At 44.3% G+C, this 20,641-nt stretch overlaps 1 protein-coding gene across 1 annotated transcript; it reads right to left on the reverse strand.

Annotated features, from left to right (window-relative positions):
* Positions 1-8,982: 8,982 nt before the first annotated feature.
* LOC119294933 (disease resistance protein RGA5-like) lies at positions 8,983-14,698 on the reverse strand. The gene is made up of 4 exons (XM_037573230.1): positions 14,486-14,698; positions 12,981-13,783; positions 10,338-12,292; positions 8,983-9,333 (listed from the first exon to the last, which is right to left on the reverse strand). Exons 2-3 carry the CDS (start codon positions 13,781-13,783, stop codon positions 10,405-10,407), a joined length of 2,691 nt encoding a protein of 896 aa, XP_037429127.1. The 5' UTR covers positions 14,486-14,698; the 3' UTR covers positions 8,983-9,333; positions 10,338-10,404.
* Positions 14,699-20,641: the final 5,943 nt, after the last annotated feature.

Genomic DNA, 20,641 nt, shown 5'->3' on the forward strand with positions numbered 1-20,641 from the left:
GAGGGGGGTTGTCTCATCCACTCCCGTCCGCATCTGGCCCCCACCACCCCTTTCGTGCTTCCTTGCCGGCGACACCCCAAACCCTAGCAATGGGCCTCTTCGGCAGCAATTCCGACAGCGGCAAGGGCAAGGGCACCCCCGGCGCCTCCTCCTCCCGTGCTCCTCCTCCACCTTCACAGCGACGGATGTGCAGACGTTTATTTATTAAGAGTTTGTTTAAGTGGACTTTAGCCGGGTTTGACCGGCTATTTTATTTTTAATTATGATTATGCCTAAGTTTGTGTCACGTGGTCATAGATGGGCCGATCTCCGGTTGAGCGCCACTGCCGATCCAAATGAAAAATCGGACGCGTCTGGCTGACCCAAATGGACGAAAAGCCGACAAAGCACACGTTAGAGTTGCTCTTATAAATAAAAGCGAGACGTGAGCTGTTTTATAGGAATGGTCTCCTCGAATTCCGCGAAAGCGAGAAATTTAAGTCACCGCGAAGCTCAAAGGGCAGGAGAGGACCATCCCGAGACCCAATCCCCCGAAAACCCAGCCCCCAAATCCTCAATCCCCGGAAAGCAGCCACCGACGACCCCTCTTGCCCCCCGCTTCCATGGAGCGCATGCCGGTGCACCGCATCTCATCTGGGTGACCTGAGGCGCACCGCATCTCCGTTGGCTCCCGCTTCAATGGAGCCAAACCTCTCCGACGCAGGCGCTGGAGGTGGCGAGGACCGCCTCAGCGCGCTGCCCGGCGACCTCCTCGTCCACATCCTCCTCAAGCTCCGCAACGCCCCCGCCGCCGCTCGGACCAGTGTCCTCGCCCGCCGCTGGCGCCGCGCCTGGGCTCTCCTCCCGGAGCTCCACTTCCCCCGCGGCACTCACCCCGACAGCATACGCGCGGCCCTCACCGCACATGATGCGCCGGCTCTTGGCCACCTCTTCGTCACCACCACCACCACTGAGGTCACCCTAGAATCCGTCGAGGCATGGCTCACCATCGCCGCGCGCCGCCTCTCCGGTGTCCTGAGCTTTCAGATCTCCAAGAGATGGAACATGGCCGGGGAAAGAGGCGCCTTGAACCTGCCTTGCTTCGAGAAAGCAACCAAGGTTGGGCTCACCCTATCCTCTAATGGCCTCGCCCTGCCGCCTTCCGGCGTATTTACTCGGCTTGCAGATCTGGAGCTGTTTGGCATCGCGCTGCATGGTCCCTGTACCCTCGGTGATCTTGTCTCTACACCACGGTGTCCATCACTGCGCCGCCTTTGTGTTTACAGTGTCACCGGCCTTCTAGACAAGCTCATAATTCATTCGAAATCTCTCTTACAATTGGAGCTCAATAATCTGCCTAGCTTGGAGTTGCTCGATGTGGTTGCGATAGCTCTTCAAGATTTAGTAGTAAACTCTTGCTTCAGCGATCACAGTAGACCGGTTGCAACTGTTGGTAGTACTTATTTGTAAAGGTAGGACTAGAGGGGGTGAAAATGTAAAAGTGGCTGTGTATACATAGTGTACCTGGGGAACTAACGAGAACAAGTTTTCCAGAAAAATCTTCTCCTCTCTCTCTCTCTCTCTCTGTGTGACCTTGCTTCCACCCGAGATCCATCCAAAATCAACTTTATGGCATCAGAGCAGGTTGGGGATTCATGGTAGCGTCGCGTAGATTGGCGGGGCTGAGCACTGGAAGGCGAAGGCGGAGGCTTCGGGCCTGATTTGCGGCGGTAGAGAGCCGAATCGGGGCTGCCTTTGGTTGGTTGTGAGCCTACCTGCGGCAGAGCAGGGGACCGGCGGCGGCTGTGGTGGAAGCAGGGTGGCCAGCGACGAGCAGGGTGAACGGGGAACGGACTGGAGGCAGAGGTTAGCTGTGCCCAGGAAGCGAAGTACGGCTGCTGCTGCGAAGGTATGAGCAGGACTTCTTCAGGTGGAAGGTGAAATAGGTGAGCTGGTTATTTGGGTGCAAAGCTTCAGGGCTGATTTGAGGCCGAAGTTGAGGTGCAGCTAGAAGGTAGGGCTGCAGGATTTATTCGCAGGGGAGATTACCAGTTCCGGGTTGGTGATTGAAGGTTGTACAGTGTGACCCTGAAGAACTTGCAAAATGGGAGACAATGTGAAAGCTCTTGCGTCAGTTACAGCTGGGGAACTTGCAGCTGTGCTACAATCTATGGATGAGAAATACAGGGCACTCTTTGATGCGATCAGCAAGCAGGCTGGAAGCTCTAGATCAGAAATTGAAGCCAAGGAAGAGATTCACCCGTTGCAAATGCCACATGTGAAGCTAGATGGCGCAGAAAATTATTCCAGTTGGGCAGAGCATGCCGAGACCATCCTAGTCTCAAGGAGACTAGAGGGCTATATACTCGGAACAGTGGAGAAACCTACAGAGGAAAATTCGAAAGAGGGCCAAAAGTGGAAGACAACAAATGCATTGGTGAGAGCTTGGCTTCTAAGCTCAGTATCATCTCAGATTGCAAAGCAAGTAGAAAGGATCAAGGAGGCCTCAGAAATTTGGAGGCTCCTCAAGGGGACATATTCAGGAGTAGGGAATGAGATGTTGGCATGTAGGTTTCAGAAGGAGCTACATGAGCTGGGCCAGGGTGAGAAGACTGTTGTGGAGTATGTGTCAGAACTGAAAAGGTTGTGGAGTGATCTTGATTACTATGACCCAGTTGAGATGGAATGTGGGAAATGTGTTGAGAAATACAGTAAGTTGACTGAAAGAAGGCGTGTTAGGGACTTCTTAAATGGTCTCCATCCTAAGTTCGAAAATAGAAGAGCAGCACTTCATGGTAGTGGGAAGTTGCCCGGACTAGATGAAGCCATTGCTGCAATTATAAGTGAGGAGACTCGGCTGAAATTGGAGGCAGCGGGACCTGTGGCACAAGGTGTGTCACAAAGGCGCTCAGCTCTTCTTGCTGCAGAGAGCGGGAATTATCCAAAACCAGGGACAAATACTTATGAGAGGAAGTGCTTCGAATGTGGTCATCCAGGACACTTGAGGGTAGCCTGCCCAGAGCTGATAGGAGGAGGCCGTGGTAGAGGCATGGACTGGCGTGGCAGAGGTCGTGGTCGCGGGTTTGATGGGCGTGGTGGTGGTCGTGGAAGAGGTATGCGACCAGTAGGAAGGGCACACACTTCTGCTATTGTTGAGGAAGTATCTAAGACTGTGAGCATCGAGATGACAACCGATGAGTTAGAGAAATAGCGTCAATTCAAGAATTCGAGTCTTGGTGATCCGAGGTCCTCGGAGACACAAGCATCATCTTCATCAACCAACTTCTCTCGCAACAACTCTTATACTGTGGGATGTAGTGATAATTTTACAACAGGGTCGCAATGGTTGATTGACTCAGGTGCATCTAGACATATGGCTGGATCTAATAGGGAGTTTTATGATTACATTTCTAATCTAAGAAGGGAAAGTGTAAAATTAGCTGATGGTTCTACCCAAGAGATTGTTGGGTCTGGAATGGTCAAACTCAGTCCAAATATGTCACTTTCTTCTGTCTTGCATGTCCCTGCATTCCCAATTAATCTTTTGTCGATCAGCTGTATTACTAAAGAGCTGAATTGTGTTGCTATATTCTTTCCTACCTGGTGCATGTTTCAGGAACTTGGGACTGGAAGAAAGCTTGGGATGGGGAGCATGCGTGATGGGTTATATTACTTGGACAATGAGATATTCCCTACTATGGCTGCTACGGTGTCCTACTCACCCCTAGAAGAATTTCTACTTCAACATCGTCGCATGGGACATCTCTCTTTTGCTACTTTGGGTCAGCTCTACCCAAATCTTTATTGTAAAATTAGCAAGGAACAACTAGTGTGTGATGCTTGTCAGTTTGGAAAGCAAACTAGGAGTTCTTATTTACCATCTGATAATAGAAGTGAGGTGCTACTACAAACTATACATTCAGATGTATGGGGTCCCAGTGGGGTGACGTCAATTAATGGTTATCGCTATTTTGTTACATTCATTGACTGTTGCACTAGAACTACTTGGGTCTATGTTTTGCGTCATAAGAGTGATGTGTTTGAATGTTTTAGAGATTTTCATAATTTGATCAGGACCCAATATTGTGCATGTGTGAAGGTACTACGTTCAGATAATGGTACTGAGTACGTCAATAGAGAATTTGATGAATATCTATCAAGTTACGGAATTATCCATCAGACTACCTGCCCAGGTACATCTGAACAGAATGGACTAGCTGAAAGGAAAAATAGGCATCTTCTAGAGATTCCACAGTGTATGATGTTTGCTATGAATGTTCAGTTTTTGTGGAGTGAAGCAGTGATGACTGCAGCCTACTTGATGAACAGGATGCCATCCAGGGTGCTTGGATATAAGACACCAATAGAATGTCTTACTGGGAAGACTACATATGTGGTTCCACCAAAAGTATTTGGGTGTACATGCTTTGTGAAGGATTACAGGCCTTCGGTTGATAAGCTAGATCCAAAGGCATTAAAGTGTATATTTGTGGGATATTCTAGTAAGCAGAAGGGGTATAAGTGTTGGTGTCCTTCGAAAAGGAGAATGTTCGTGAGTATGGATGTGGTATTTAGAGAACATGAACCGTTTTATGGGGAACCAACAGACTTAACTGATGTGTTTCCTGATTTGTTTACTAATGATATGTTAGACGCAGATTGTGAGATAGGGGGAAAAGATGAAAACGATGATGCAGCATCAAAAAGGATGATCATTGGGATAACTCCGGCAGAAACAGAACAAGAACCAAGAAAGGGGGAGCAATTTGATACATCAAATGAAGCCCTCCGGTAGCCAAGACCAAACGAGGAAAGGGGGATTCAGGTGTATACACGAAGAAGGCGTACTGAGGAGGAACACATGCGAGTGTTAGAACCTGACCAGCAAGAGCAAGAGCAAGAGCAAGAGGCTGACCAACAAGATGATACTCAAGGTCAAACTAATGACACCAAATCTTCCTCGGAAAGTGGTAACATCCCTTCTCAATATGGTGACCTTGATATTCCGATAGCTCACAGAAAGCAACCACGATCTAATGCCAGAAAATTGCCATCTAAATTGGATCCTTATAAAGTCTCCAACTATGTATTTTATGGTACTGCTGGTCCTTCTTATGAGTCTTTTATCGCAGCATTGGATTCTGCAGAACCCTTACCACGGGACTGGCAGGAGGCAAAATTAAACCCAAAATGGAGGGCAGCAATGCTGGAGGAGATGGCTGCTCTTGACAAGAATAATACATGGGTAATTACTCCACTTCCAGCTAACAAAAAGGTAGTAGGTTGCAAATGGGTGTTCACCGTAAAACAGACACCTGATGGGAAAGTAGAGAGATATAAAGCCAGACTAGTGGCAAAAGGATATAGTCAAACATATGGGATAGATTATGATGAAACCTTTGCCCCAGTGGCAAAGATGAATACTATTCGAGCTTTAGTGTCAATTGCAGCAAATAATAAATGGAATTTGTGCCAAATGGATGTTAAAAATGCATTTCTTCATGGGGATTTGCAAGAAGAGGTGTATATGGAAATTCCACCGGGTTTTCATAGTCCTGAAACAGAGGGTAAGGTCTGTAATCTGAGAAAATCACTATATGGGCTAAAGCAGTCGCCGAGGGCCTGGTTTGAAAGACTATGCAAGGAGATTTGCTGCTTGGGGTATCGGCAAAGCAATGCTGACCACACACTCTTTTTTAAGCATAATCATGATCGAATTGCAATTCTTGTGGTCTATGTTGATGACATTATAATTACAGGAAGTGATGAGGAGGAGATAAGGCGTTTGAAGAAAATGTTGTCAAGGACATTCGAAGTGAAGGATTTGGGACATTTACACTACTTCCTAGGAATTGAGCTGTCCTATGGAGCACAAGGTATCTTCCTCTCACAACGAAAATACGTGCTAGATTTACTTGCTGAAACTGGGATGCTGGAATGCAAACCTACTACAACACCAATTGAGCAAAATCATAGAATTACCTCATGTGTTGGTGATCCAGTTGATAGAGGCCAATATCAAAGGTTAGTGGGAAGATTGATCTATCTCTCTCATACTAGACCTGATATAGCATATGCTGTGAGCATTGTTAGTAGATATATGCATGATCCACAGTCCGATCACCTCAATGCCGTGAATCGAATTTTGCGGTATCTCAAAGGATGTCCTGGGAAGGGAATTTTGTTTTCAAATTGTGGGCATCTAACATTAGAGGGGTATACTGATGCTGACTGGGCTGGATGTTTAGACGATAGAAGATCTACGTCGGGCTACTGCATATTTCTTGGGGGCAATCTGATTAGTTGGAGAAGTAAGAAACAGAGTGTAGTGGCCAGGTCTACTGCAGAAGCTGAACTGCGATCTATGGCTTCAGGTTTATGTGAGCTGATGTGGTTGAGAATACTACTAACAGAACTCCAGCTGTATAAAAAGGGACCACTGCAACTGTATTGTGACAATCAGGCCACCATAAAGATAGTTAACAATCCAGTCCAGCATGATAGGATTAAGCATATTGGAATTGATCGACACTTCATTAAGGAGAAGCTAGATGAAGGAACACTTCAAATTAGTTTTGTAAAATCTGGTGACCAACTAGCTGATGTATTAACTAAAGGTGTTAGTGTTTTATCTTTTGTAAAAACATGTAACAAGATGGGGCTTATTGACATCTTCGCCCCATCTTGAGGGGGAGTGTTGGTAGTACTTATTTGTAAAGGTAGGACTAGAGGGGGTGAAAATGTAAAAGTGGTTGTGTATACATAGTGTACCTGGGGAACTAACGAGAACAAGTTTTCCAGAAAAATCTTCTCCTCTCTCTCTCTCTCTCTGTGTGACCTTGCTTCCACTCGAGATCCACCCAAAATCAACTTTAGCAACCATCTCAGCCCCTCGGTTGGTGACACTCGATTGGAGCAGCGCTTACGATCCTAGTGTCATCCGGTTTGGCGACATGACACATCTCCAACAGCTGAGCCCCCATCCACTAGTGGTGCATGGACATAATGTATTTTCTCAAGACCATCGTGATTGGTCGATGCTTCTGAATCATTTTGACCACGTCAGCATTCTTAATCTCGGGCTTTACTATATGCCGGTATGTCATTTTTACATTACTGTAACATGCTAGCAAGTCAATAGGGATTATAACCAAACTTGAGAGTTAAACTTCGAGAATTTGTCATTTGGAAATTTAAAATGCCTACAAAAGTGAACTTGTTTAGTTGGAGTATATGTGTTTGTCACTGAGTAGAAAATAAGATGCTTGTGTCCTTATCCAATTGTTTATATGACTTCCTGTGAACCTACTACAGGTCATAGGTTACGGCCAATTCTTGATGAAAGAGATGACAAAGTTTCCTAACATTACCATCTTGAAGCTGGAAGTACTAGCATGTGGACATTCCTTTGGAGCCAGCTCGTTCCATCTTCTAAGGATGTCTAGTGGTATAAGAGAGCTGAAGCTTAAACTTCTTGACATGCCGAGGGGACTGGAGGTAACAATATACTTAGCTTGAGGCGACTTCCATGGCTTAGCTGCGAGTTGCCCTACTCTTGTTCTTAGTTAAGGTTACATACTCATACTGATGTGAATGCAACCTGGGTTATTGACTTTGTGATCGCTTTTATTTCAAAAGAGTAGCACTTACAAGTCTGTCTGAAATGTCAAAACAAACTGATGGGTCATATTTTTAGCAAAGAAACGGGGACCCTCCTTTGATCTTGTTCAGCAAATGTAAGAATCTTACTATTTTATATGAGAATTTTTGTGATGGCTATAATAATGTTCGAAGTACGATTTCCTATATGCATAGCGCAATTATACTTTCTGTAGAATGCTTGCTCCAAAATTAGTTCTATTCATGCAGTGTAATTATTTCTAGTTTCATCTCTGTCTTATCTCAAACTGTAAAATGTTAAATCTTATTACTTATTAGAACTTATATGCCAATTGTTCCAGGGACAAATTGCGTGCCGATCAGGTTGCAGGTGTGTTGAGCCATCAAACTGGGAAACCAAGGAACTCGTGCTCCGTTGCCTTGAAGAAATAGAGATCGATGGCTTTATAGGAACTGAACATGAACTCGCTCTGGTGAGAAGGTTATTCAAGTGGACAACAATGTTAAAGAGGATGACAGTACATTTCAGTGACTCGGTCACTCAAAGCAAGGGGAAAGAGCTTTGCCAGCTGTTACTGAGCTTCTCTACGCCAGAAATATGTATGAAATTTCTGCACTAAAATTCCTGCAAGGGCAAAGGACACCAGTTTTGTGGCTTGCAATGGTTGTCAGTTCATAACAGCCTACTTTTGTGAAACTGAAGTATGAGACCAGCAACTTGTTTCCACTATTTCTGAGGCTGTACTCTTGTAGCTTATCTTGTTCTACTAAAACTTGTTTTCAGTATATGTGAGACTGGACTATGAGGAGCAACTTGTTCAACTCTAGTAAGTTGTTTAAGACTATTTCCAGTATTGTGAGGTCGAAGTCTAGCAACTTGTTTTCATGTTGGAACCACATTTGTGATGGTTCCTGTCATCCAAGGCTTAGCTGCAGGTGTAAAGTTGTGCAAGTTACAACCTGATGTGATGCAGGGATGGCCATTTCAACTTCAAGTGCGGCACTAGAAGTTGAAATGGAATTCCAAGCCTAAGCAAGACAGAAGATCGTACAGCATAACAATTTGGTAGCACTGATTGGTCGCTTGAGTTCTCTGCACCTACGTCGCATGTCGTTGGACCAGCGGATGGAGCGGGACGAGGTGGCGGCGCAGAAGCCGCTCTTCTGAATCGCCGGCGCTTAGCCCCTCCTCTTCCGAGGTATACTACCTGCAGACTGCAGTTGTCAGCAAAACTATCATTGTGTTGCACAAACTTCACCTATACTAAGAAAACCAAATTAAAGGGGTTTCCCAGCAATAAAAAAAATGAGAAAGGGAGAGGCACATGAGAGTCGCTCAGATATGAAGAAGAGAGAACAGACACAAGACCAAAACAATATATTTGAACAATTCCCAGGTTTGAACAATCAATCCGCACGGAGATCATGGGGCGGACTGAATAAGTCAATATAGATTAGAATGTAGTGTACGTGTAGACAATACATTGATATCAGGTCTCAAGGAAACCATAAAGTATAGACAGAACTTGGTAGCCAACTGAGTCATGAAGCAGCAATGTGAACATGGCAGGACTGTGCCAAAGCATTACAACCAACATCAACGACCGTCCACTGGCCAGCGCCGTAGACCAAAGCACCCATAGTCTATCCAACTGATTGCAGGCTGAGTTGCATCAAGCACCGTCCGACCAAGCTCAGCCAGAGTCCAAGGTTCATCGGAGTCTTCCTGCTTCTCTGTCACATGATAAAAAGAGACAAATGGATCAGAACAAGTAACTCTAAGCAGTAAGGAAACCAGATACGGTTAAATTTATTGGGTGCCAATTATTCTCATTAGGTAATCTGTAGCAACAAGTTAAACTTCAATCACGGTGTAATCTTTAACGATTGAATTGTTATAATCTTTTGTGTGCCAAAACAGATGTATATTGGTAGCATAATGTTTTCTAAAACAGAGTGGGCTTTCTAGTGTAGCCCCCAAATGAATAACATCAAATGGAGAGGACTCGTTTTCAGAGCACAGCGTGTGATGATAAGCTCGCCTCTTTGTGTTTGGATCAGAAGCAAGAACTCTGAAGCCAACAGAAAAATGTACACGAACTAAACTGTAAGTAATATGGTAGGCTCTCACTACAGTACCAACTAGTAACTACTAAGCAGCAAGGAAAATGAAGAAATACATTTTATCGAGTGGTAATTATTCTCATAATATAATGTGTGTCAGCAAGTTAAACTTCAGTCAGGATATAATCTATGTCAACTGAACCGTTATAATCTTTTGATGCGCTAAAACAGATGCATATCGGTACCATATCATTTATGGCAACAAGGGCCTCTGAACTTGTCAAGCAAGTGGGCAAAGATTCATGTCAAAAGTACATTAAATCGTAAGTTTAACATTGTATCTCAAGTTCTCAGCAGATAATGTCAGCACAAATCATATAAGACACCACCTTTCATTCATTCATCAAATATGGCAGGAAGTGAGCATCATTGACGGCAGCAACTATGACCATGACCAAACCAACATGAGACTAATGATTGCTGCATTTTACATGTGTGTTTTCTCGATTCTTATTCAGATCCATGACTAGCAACAAGAGTTTACTGAGACAAAAGCAAATGGTAATTATACGTACATCACAAATTTTCGTACTCCAAACATAAATTGCAAGTTGATCATCCAACAGCTAAAAAAAATGTGAAGAAAGATAATTGTAACATAACTATGCCATCACCTGATCCAGGATACAGGTAAAATGAGCCTTCCACAAAACTCTTGACATAATAAACCATCTAATATGACTATTCAACAGAAGGGCGGTTTGGGTGCACTGATAAGGCATCCCGGAACGCAGAAACCATGGTTGCATCACGAGAGTAATTCTGATACAGTTTGATCTTCTGGAGGCATAACAGGTGCTCCATGCCGACTGGTATACTGCCACCCCACTCCGCGCTATTGAGAGCGAGGGTTCGTAAGTTGGGCATGGCCCCTGCCTGAAATCCCAGGTATGCCATAATGTCTTCCTTTGAGTGAAATGTGAAGTGCTCCAGAACCAGGAATAGTCCTCTTCCCAATATAACCCTTTCTTTAGGGAGATGCGACAAACTAAATTCAAGTTTGACGAGGGAGGGAAGCTCCCCAAGAAGATGAACCTCCTCAGTTGACGTCTCCTCCACACGCAGATCGAGGATACGAAGGCAATGGAGACCACCCATCCATTTGGGAACTCTATGGAAATTCAATACAGACCCGCGACATTCCTCGATATGTTGAAAAGGATTGGATAATGAGCCCAGCTGGTTATCGACTTTAGAATGAGACCCATAGAATCGAAGATATTTGAGGTTACAAAGCTGTCCAATGGAGTAGGCCAAAGCATCAAGTTTTGGCTTCTCAAAAGACCCCACATAGATTACCAGTTCCCTAAGATCGGTAAGCTCGCCAAGACCCATAATGGCCTTCATGCTCGGATTGGTCACCATACGATATATTATCAGACTGCGTAGTGATTTCATATCCCCAATCCATTCAGGCAGCCCTTCTTCCATACCAAAACTAAGATAGGACAAGCGAGACAAATGAACTATATCTGAGGGGATGCTCTTGAGATCTGCAAAAGGTATGGCCAGCGTCTCCAAGTAAATAAGCCCTTTAAGTTCAGCTGGGAGCTGTACAAGACGTGATACTGAAACATACAAGTACCTCAGCTGAAACAATTGGCAAATAGCGGTGAGGTCAAGGGTCCCCATGACTCCACTAGAACTGTCCTGATCAATTCTGAACACCCGGAGGTACTTGAACAACAAAAGAGGAGGCATGGAGTTTCCCGACAGTGCAAATGATCGAACTTGTGATAGGCTAACAGAAATAGTTGCTCCATCACCAACAAAGGATGTCAGAGATAATCGACGAATCTTGTATTTGCTGCCATGCAATCTTGCCATGCCTTCATAATTGTATGCCACACTTACAAAGTTATCTTCAGCGCACTTGCTTAGGATCAAGTCAAGCATCATGTCGTGTACTCTGCAACACACCTCCTCCTCATCATTTTCATAAGGCTGAATCATGCTTCTGTTGATAAGCTCATTGAAATAACTCCTACCAACATCCTCCAGATCTTGCACATGCAAACTACTGATAAAGCCTTCAGCTATCCATTGTCGAACCAGATCATCCCTTGGGATTTCGCAATCCTCAGCATACATACCAAGGTACAAAAAACATGCCCGCAGATAAGCAGGAAGATGCATGTAGCTAAGGTTTAATATACTCTTCATCTCTTCCAAGGTAGGATTTGTAGCAGACTGGGCACCCAAAGAATCCCTTATACTCTCCCACCCCTTCCTTGATCTTTCTTCACTTGCTAATAGGCTAGCTATTGTGATAACTGCAAGTGGCAATCCATGACACTTCTTCAAAATCTCAGCCATGATGTCTTCAAGTTGGGGTGGACAACCATGTGCAGACCCAAATACTCTATTCAAGAATAACATTCTTGAGTTTTCTTCACTGAGAGGTTTCAATCTGTACATGCCCTCACGGTCATTCTGACAGGCTACGATAGCTACACCTTCTACTCGTGTTGTAACTATTACTCTACTTCCATTACCCTCTTCTGGAAAAGCACACTTAATAATATTCCAAGCTGATTCATCCCACACATCGTCAACAACAATAAGGTACCTGTTCAAATGTTTGTAAAGGTTAGTTACATTATAATATAATATGATTAATTTATAGACGAAATCATCAAAATCTTGACAAAGTAGGTTCAAGCAAAAAGGATATATGGAATTTTCTGAGAAGCTATGAATTATCATAATGAATGAAAAAGTAATACCAAAGCTTATAATTATCCATGTCTATCACAAAGGCCTAAAAAATAAAAACATTCACAAATCTTGCATGCATGGATGAAAAATCAGTACCAGATATGTGAACTGGACATCATAATTCAATCTTTAGATTAACTATTTTCACCAAAAAGAAATGGTATGGAGGGGTATGTTTATCCTAAATGTAAAAACTTTGTCAAAACGCCCTACCAGTTTAGCACATATGTCACATAGACATTCAATAGCCCGTCTTTTAGAAACACTCTTCTTACTGAAGGCACATGGGTTTAACATGTTTCTATTACCCTAGCAATTATGGCACTGGATGGAAAACATACCAATAATTTAATCACTTTTTTCAAAAGATGTATGTTTTACATCTTTTATTTCCGACTTTAAATGTCTATCATAAACACAAAGCACCAAACAGTCAGCTTGGATGGATAAATATCAGTACAAAATGTATATTAACCAATTACTTAGCTCAAATTTAACAAGTGTAGCCCATGCAAGTGACTGCTGATAGTGAGTAATACCTTTTCTCTTTCAGATGTTCCCTTAGCTCTTTAATGATGTCGTCAACCTTGCGAGCGTGAGATGAAACGGGGTCGTTCATCCCAAGTTTATATTGTAAATTGTTGAGTAGCTCACTCATATCAGGCCTCTGTGAAACTGAAAAGAATGCCTTGCAATCAAATTGCGAGTCAATCTTGTCATAGACCTGTTTGGCAAGTGTAGTTTTACCAAGACCACCTAATCCCACAATGGATACCACCTTGAGTTTCTTCCGAGTATCCATCAACCGAGTGACAACCTCCTCCCTTGGGCCATCAATGCCCACGAGAGTATCTGCCTCCTGATATACCGCTCGCAGCCGAGGGTCAACAGGCACATGGCCAGAGGCAGGCTTCCAATCATCAATCTTATATCTCTCACGTCGATCATTCGCCTCCAAGGCAAGAGTCTTGAGCTCTTCCATCCGGTCGGCTATCCGAAGGCGTTGTCGAAACTTCTTGATGAATTGAGTAATCTTCTCTATGAAGCCTGCCTTGGCATCATCAGCTCGAAATTGGTGCACGAAGTCGTCAATACAATTCTCCATGTCATAGGACATATCCCTAACATGATCCACCCAGTCCTTGACAGTTGGATCGAGCTCATCATCCATGAGCTCGAGCTTCTGGAGGGCAGCGTTCATGGCGCTGAGTTCCTTCTCAAGGAACGAAGCCTGCTTCCTGACCCCTGTGAACTTGCCGTACTCGTCACCCATGAGTGCTTTGAGCTTGCCGATGAGGGGGTTCATCACCCCACTCGCCACGGTCACAATTTCGCCAGCCATCTGTGAAGCAAGAGTTAGTGTGGGTTTTTTCGATGAAGACATATTTTTCAGATAATACAACAACGTCTGTGAACTAAGGGAGTGTTCGGAGTCTCTCCACTCCAGACTCCACTCGCGGAGCCGACGGAGTTGCAGGCTAAATTAGCGGAGCAGCAAACTAGGTGCTCCGCAGATCCCTGAAATTTCGCGGAGCCGGTGGATAACCGAACAGGGCCTAAGAGCCTGTTCGGACTCCGTTCCGGAGCGGAGCGGCAACTAGTTGTAACTTATGGAGCAGCTAAAGCGATGCTCTGCTCCGCTCCGCTCCGTGACCGAGCAGTGGAGCCGTGGAGGGCTGCCGAACACAGCCTAAGTCTGCAGATAGGTCCATGACAATACATTTTTGTTGTTGTTGAATACACGCTCCATCCCCAAAATAAGTGTCACTAAATTTGAGATACTTATTTTGAGACGGAGAGTGTAGTAAAACAATACATAGGGTTCAGAAAAATATACTGGATTTAGATGGGTTCACAACAGTACAACTCAATGGATTTTCAGATGGATTTTTTTTTTTTTGCAAGGGTTTTCAGATGGATTCACAACAATACAACAACACATTTGGGCATTTGGCAGATGGGTGAATTAATAAAGTGCTAAAATTTCTTATAAGCACTAAGTACAGCGTAAGTGGCACTGAATCTACTCATCTGAATGAACCACCTGATGTGGGCACGTAGATGGGGATGTCGGGAAGGCTCCGCGGATGAAGGAGAGGAGGCGGACGGGGATCGGGGAACGGGCGGCGGCGAGCCGGAAGCGGATGAGGCGGTCGGGGAAGGACGCGGATCTGGATTGTGTGTGCTGGCAAGGAGAAGGGGAGGCGACGCTGGAAGGAACTAGGTAGGGGAGATGAGCCGGTCAGTGGGAGCGAGGAGTGAGTGGTGACTGGTGAGGAGTGCTTTGACGACAACCCCACGCGACGACCGACACGACGACTCGGCTGCCTCGCGAACCAGACCCACTTCCGCACGTTCTCCCTCACGGCCCAGCCCACTGACTAAATTTAAGAAACTGCAAATAAATCACGTAAGAACATTTTTCCATAGAAAAGAACGTAAGCACTTATACTGTATCATATCCCGTCAAAAAAAAATATCAACAGATTAGAGCAAGCTGAGGGGATAAAAACTTGATAGACTATATCACTACTTTTTACAAAAAATTATTTGGTCCACCAGATAATTCTTCTGTTTCACTTAATATTGATAATCCCATTAGGATTCAAGAGGGATGTGAAAAAAAATTAGTGGAGGAATTCTCTTTAAAACGGCGACATTGGCTAACATTATCATCATGTGTGGTCCTGTGGGGTCCACCTGTCATTGAAACAAAAAGAAAAAAAACTGATTCGTCAACCTCCCGTCGCGCTCGCTCCTGCCGCGCACGCTGCTCGTCGTGGCCGCCGTGCCTCGCTGCTGCCGCACCCGCTGCTCGCTGCTGCCTCCGCGTCGCTGCTCGCCGCGGCCACCACGCCTCGCTGCTCGCCGCGGCCGCTACTCGCCGCCGCCGCACCTGCTGCGTGCTCGCTGTTCGCCGCACCTGCTGCCTGCTGCTCACTGCCGCGGAAGCCGCGCCCGCTGCCTGCTCGCTGTTCGCCGCACCCGCCGCCTGCTACTCACTACCGCGGCCCGTCCCAACCCCGACCGAGGTCGCCCGTCCTGCCCCCAGACGAGGCAGAGCCTGCCATAGTCGTTGCACACAAATTGTTCGGTGGAATGCCCAGGAGAGGCTTGTTCGGCTGACAAGCAGGCCCCATGTCCAGCAAACGTTTTCATGTAACGGTGTGAGAAATTGGTGCCACGTCAGCCTGACTGGCGGGCCCAATTTGTCATAAACTCACTTAACTGAGCAAGATCCGCCGATCAGTGTTTTTTGCAAAAAGATTACCATAGACATGGTGTTTTTTACAAAAAAAAATGTATTGTAGTGTTTTTCGCAAACTTAGCCTTCAAAGTGGTGGTTTTGTGCAATTTACTCGCATTATTGGGATCTGGTGAAACTTGATTTAAAAGCTTTGTTGGATGACTTTGCCAATAGGAAAATTGATATTAGTAGACTAAACTATGGGATTATAACCCTAGTCCCAAAAGGGACAGATGCTAATCAAATACAGAAATTCAGGCCAATTTGTTTGCTAAATGTCTGCTTCAAAATCATCACAAAAGTGTTAATGAATAGGCTGAATTTGGTAGCTGCTGATGTTATTTCTCCTGTTCAAACTGTTTTTGTTAAAGGCAGGTATATTATGGAGAGAGTTTTGATCCTTCATGAGGCTTTGAATAGCATAAAAAATAAAAAACAAAGTGCTATGCTTCTGAAAATTGATTTTGAAAAGGCCTATGACAAAATCAAATGGTTCTTTCTTTTTCAAATGTTGAAAGTGAAGGGATTCCCAAATAAATGGATTGATTGGGTCATGGAGACTATTAAAGGGGGGAAAGTTTGTGTCAAGGGTTAATGAGAACCTAGGAAAATACTTTATCACCCATAAAGGATTGAGACAGGGGGACTCTCTATCCTCTCTGAACTTTGACCTGGCTGCTGATGTCCTGGCAATTATGTTAGACAAAGCCAGAGAAAATGGGCCGATGAAGGGGGTCCTGAATGAATACATACCAAATGGGGTCAATATGTTGCAATATGCAGATGATACCATCTTCCTATTGCAAGATGATACAGAAAGTGCACACAATTTGAAATATATTTTATGTCTGTTTGAGCAAATGTCTGGTTTAAAGATCAATTTTCATAAAAGTGAGATTTTTTTGTTCGGGAAGGCTATTGATAAGAAAGATGAATATGCTAGAATTTTCACATGCACAGTGGGTGCCTTGCCCATGAAATATGTAGGGCTGCCTATAGATAAGAATAGAATTTGTTGTTGGGGAACGTAATAATTTCAAAAAAATTCCTACGCACACGCAAGATCATGATGATGTATAGCAACAAGAGGGGAGAGTGTGATCTACGTACCCTTGTAGATCGACAACGGAAGCGTTTGGTTGATGTAGTCGTACGTCTCCACGTCCCGACCGATCAAGCACCGAAACTACGGCACCTCCGAGTTCTAGCACACGTTCAGCTCGATGACGATCCCCGGGCTCCGATCCAGCAAAGCGTCGGGGAGGAGTTCCGTCAGCACGACAGCGTGGTGACGATCTTGATGTTCTATCGTCGCAGGGCTTCGCCTAAGCACCGCTACAATATGATCGAGGTAGACTATGGTGGAAGGGGGCACCGCACACGGCTAAGGAACGATCACGAAGATCAACTTGTGTGTCCATGGGGTGCCCCTTGCCTCAGTATATAAAGGATGGAGGAGGAGGAGGCCGGCCAAGGCAATAGGTGCGGCCAGGATGTGGAGTCCTACTAGGACTCCAAGTCCTAGTAGGAGTCCACCAAGAGGGGAGGAAGGGAGAAGGAAGTGGAGGAGAAGGAAAGGTGGTCGGCCCCCTATTCCCTAGTCCAATTCGGACTAGAGGGGAGGGGGGGCGCAGCAGCCCCTTGGCCCTTTCTCCTCTTCCCACTAAAGCCCATCAAGGCCCATTGCTTCTCCCGTAACTACCCGGTACTCCGAAAAATACCCGAATCACTCGGTACCTTTCCGATGTCCGAATATAGTCGTCCAATATATCGATCTTTACGTCTCGACCATTTCGAGACTCCTCGTCATGTCCCCAATCTCATCCGGGACTCCGAACTCCTTCGGTACATCAAAACTCATAAACTCATAATATAACTGTCATCGAAACCTTAAGCGTGCGGACCCTACGGGTTCGAGAACGATGTAGACATGACCGAGACATGTCTCCGGTCAATAACCAATAGCGGGACCTGGATGCCCATATTGGCTCCTACATATTCTACGAAGATCTTTATCGGTCAGACCGCATAACAACATACGTTGTTCCCTTTGTCATCGGTATGTTACTTGCCCGAGATTTGATCGTCGGTATCCAATACCTAGTTCAATCTCGTTACCGGCAAGTCTCTTTACTCGTTCTGTAATACATCATCCCGCAACTAACCCATTAGTTGTAATGCTTGCAAGGCTTAAGTGATGTGCATTACCGAGAGGGCCCAGAGATACCTCTCCGACAATCGGAGTGACAAATCCTAATCTCGAAATACGCCAACCCAACATGTACCTTTGGAGACACCTGTAGAGCTCCTTTATAATCACCCAGTTACGTTGTGACGTTTGGTAGCACACAAAGTGTTCCTCCGGCAAACGGGAGTTGCATAATCTCATAGTCATAGGAACATGTATAAGTCATGAAGAAAGCAATAGCAACATACTAAACGATCGGGTGCTAAGCTAATGGAATGGGTCATGTCAATCAGATCATTCATCTAATGATGTGATCCCGTTAATCAAATAACAACTCTTTGTCCATGGTTAGGAAACATAACCATCTTTGATTAACGAGCTAGTCAAGTAGAGGCATACTAGTGACACTCTGTTTGTCTATGCATTCACACATGTATTATGTTTCCGGTTAATACAATTATAGCATGAATAATAAACATTTATCATGATATAAGGAAATAAATAATAACTTTATTATTGCCTCTAGGGCATATTTCCTTCAGTCTCCCACTTGCACTAGAGTCAATAATCTAGATCACATCACCATGTGATTAACATCGATAGTTCACATCATCATGTGATTAACACCCATAGTTCACATCGCCATGTGACTAACACCCAAAGGGTTTACTAGATTCAGTAATCTAGTTCGCATCGCTATGTGATTAACACCCAAAGAGTACTAAGGTGTGATCATGTTTTGCTCGTGAGAGAATCTTAGTCAACGGGTCTGCCACATTCAGATCCACATGTATTTTGCAAATTTCTATGTCAACAATGCTCTTGCATGGAGCTACTCTAGTCCACTTTCAATATGTATCTAGACCGAGACTTAGAGTCATCTAGATTAGTGTCAAAACTTGCATCGGCGTAACCCTTTACGACGAACCTTTTTTGTCACGTCCATAATCGAGAAACATATCCTTATTTCACTAAGGATAATTCTGACCGCTGTCCAGTGATCTACTCCTAGATCACTATTGTACTCCCTTGCCAAATCAGTGCAGGGTATACAATAGATCTGGTATACAGCATGACATACTTTATAGAACCTATGGCCAAGGCATAGGGAATGACTTTCATTCTCTTTCTATATTTTGTCGTGGTCGGGCTTTGAGTCTTACTCAACTTCACACCTTGTAATACAGGCAAGAACTCTTTCTTTGACTGCTCCATTTTGAACTACTTCAAAATCTTGTCAAGGTATGTACTCATTGAAAAAACTTATCAAGCGTCTTGATCTATCTCTATAGATCTTGGAGCTCAATATGTAAGCAGCTTCACCGAAGTCTTTCTTTGAAAAACTCCTTTCAAACACTCCTTTATGCTTTACAGAATAATTCTACATTATTTCCGATCAACAATATGTCATTCACATATACTTATCAGAAATGTTGTAGTGCTCCCACTCACTTTCTTGTAAATACAGGCTTCACCGCAAGTCTGTATAAAACTATATGCTTTGATCAATTCATCAAAGCGTATATTCCAACTCCGAGATGCTTGCACCAGTTCACAGATGGATCGCTGGAGCTTGCACATTTTGTTAGCATCTTTCAGATTGACAAAACCTTCTGGTTGCATCATATACAACTCTTCTTTAATAAATCCATTAAGGAATGCAGTTTTGTTTATCCATTTGCTAGATTTCATAAAATGCGGCAATTACTAACATGATTCGGACAGACTCTAGCATAGATACGAGTGAGAAGCTCTCATCGTAGTCAACACCTTGAACTTGTCGAAAAACCTTTTGCGACAATTCTAGCTTTGTAGATAGTAACACTACTATCAGCGTCCTATCTTCCTCTTGAAGATCCATTTATTCTCAATTGCTTGCTGATCATCGGGCAAGTCAACCAAAGTCCAAACTTTGTTCTCATACATGGATCATATCTCAGATTTCATGGCCTCAAACCATTTCGCGGAATCTGGGCTCATCATCGCTTCCTCATAGTTCGTAGGTTCGTCATGGTCAAGTAACATGACCTCCAGATCAGGATTACCGTACCACTCTGGTGCGGATCTTACTCTGGTTTACCTACGAGATTCGGTAGTAACTTGATCTGAAGTTACATAATCATCATCATTAGCTTCCTCACTAATTGGTGTAGTAGTCACAAGAACAGATTTTTGTGATGAACTACTTTCCAATAAGGGAGAAGGTACAATTACCTTATCAAGTTTTCTACTTTCCTCCCACTCACTTCTTTCGAGAGAAACTCCTTCTCTGGAAAGGATCCATTCTTGGCAACGAATTTGCCTTCGGATCTGTGATAGAAGGTGTACCCAACAGTTTCCTTTGGGTATCCTATGAAGACATATTTCTCCGATTTGGTTTTGAGCTTATCAGGATGAAACCTTTTCATATAAGCATCACAATCCCAAACTTTAAGAAACGACAACTTTGGTTTCTTGCCAAACCATAGTTCAGATTATGTCGTCTCAACGGACTTAGATGGTGCCCTTTTAAACGTGAATGCAGCTATCTTTAATGCATAACCCCAAAACGATAGTGGTAAATCGGTAAGGAACATTATAGGTCGCACCATATCTAATAAAGTACGGTTATGACGTTCGGACACACCATTACATTGTGGTGTTCCAGGTGGCGTGAGTAGTGAAACTATTTCACATTGTTTTTAACTGAAGACCAAACTCGTAACTCAAATATTTGTCTCCACGATCAGATCGTAGAAACTTTATTTTCTTGTCACGATGATTTT

Source organism: Triticum dicoccoides, chromosome 1A, assembly GCF_002162155.2.
Source record: "Triticum dicoccoides isolate Atlit2015 ecotype Zavitan chromosome 1A, WEW_v2.0, whole genome shotgun sequence".
NCBI classification, from domain to species: domain Eukaryota; kingdom Viridiplantae; phylum Streptophyta; class Magnoliopsida; order Poales; family Poaceae; genus Triticum; species Triticum dicoccoides.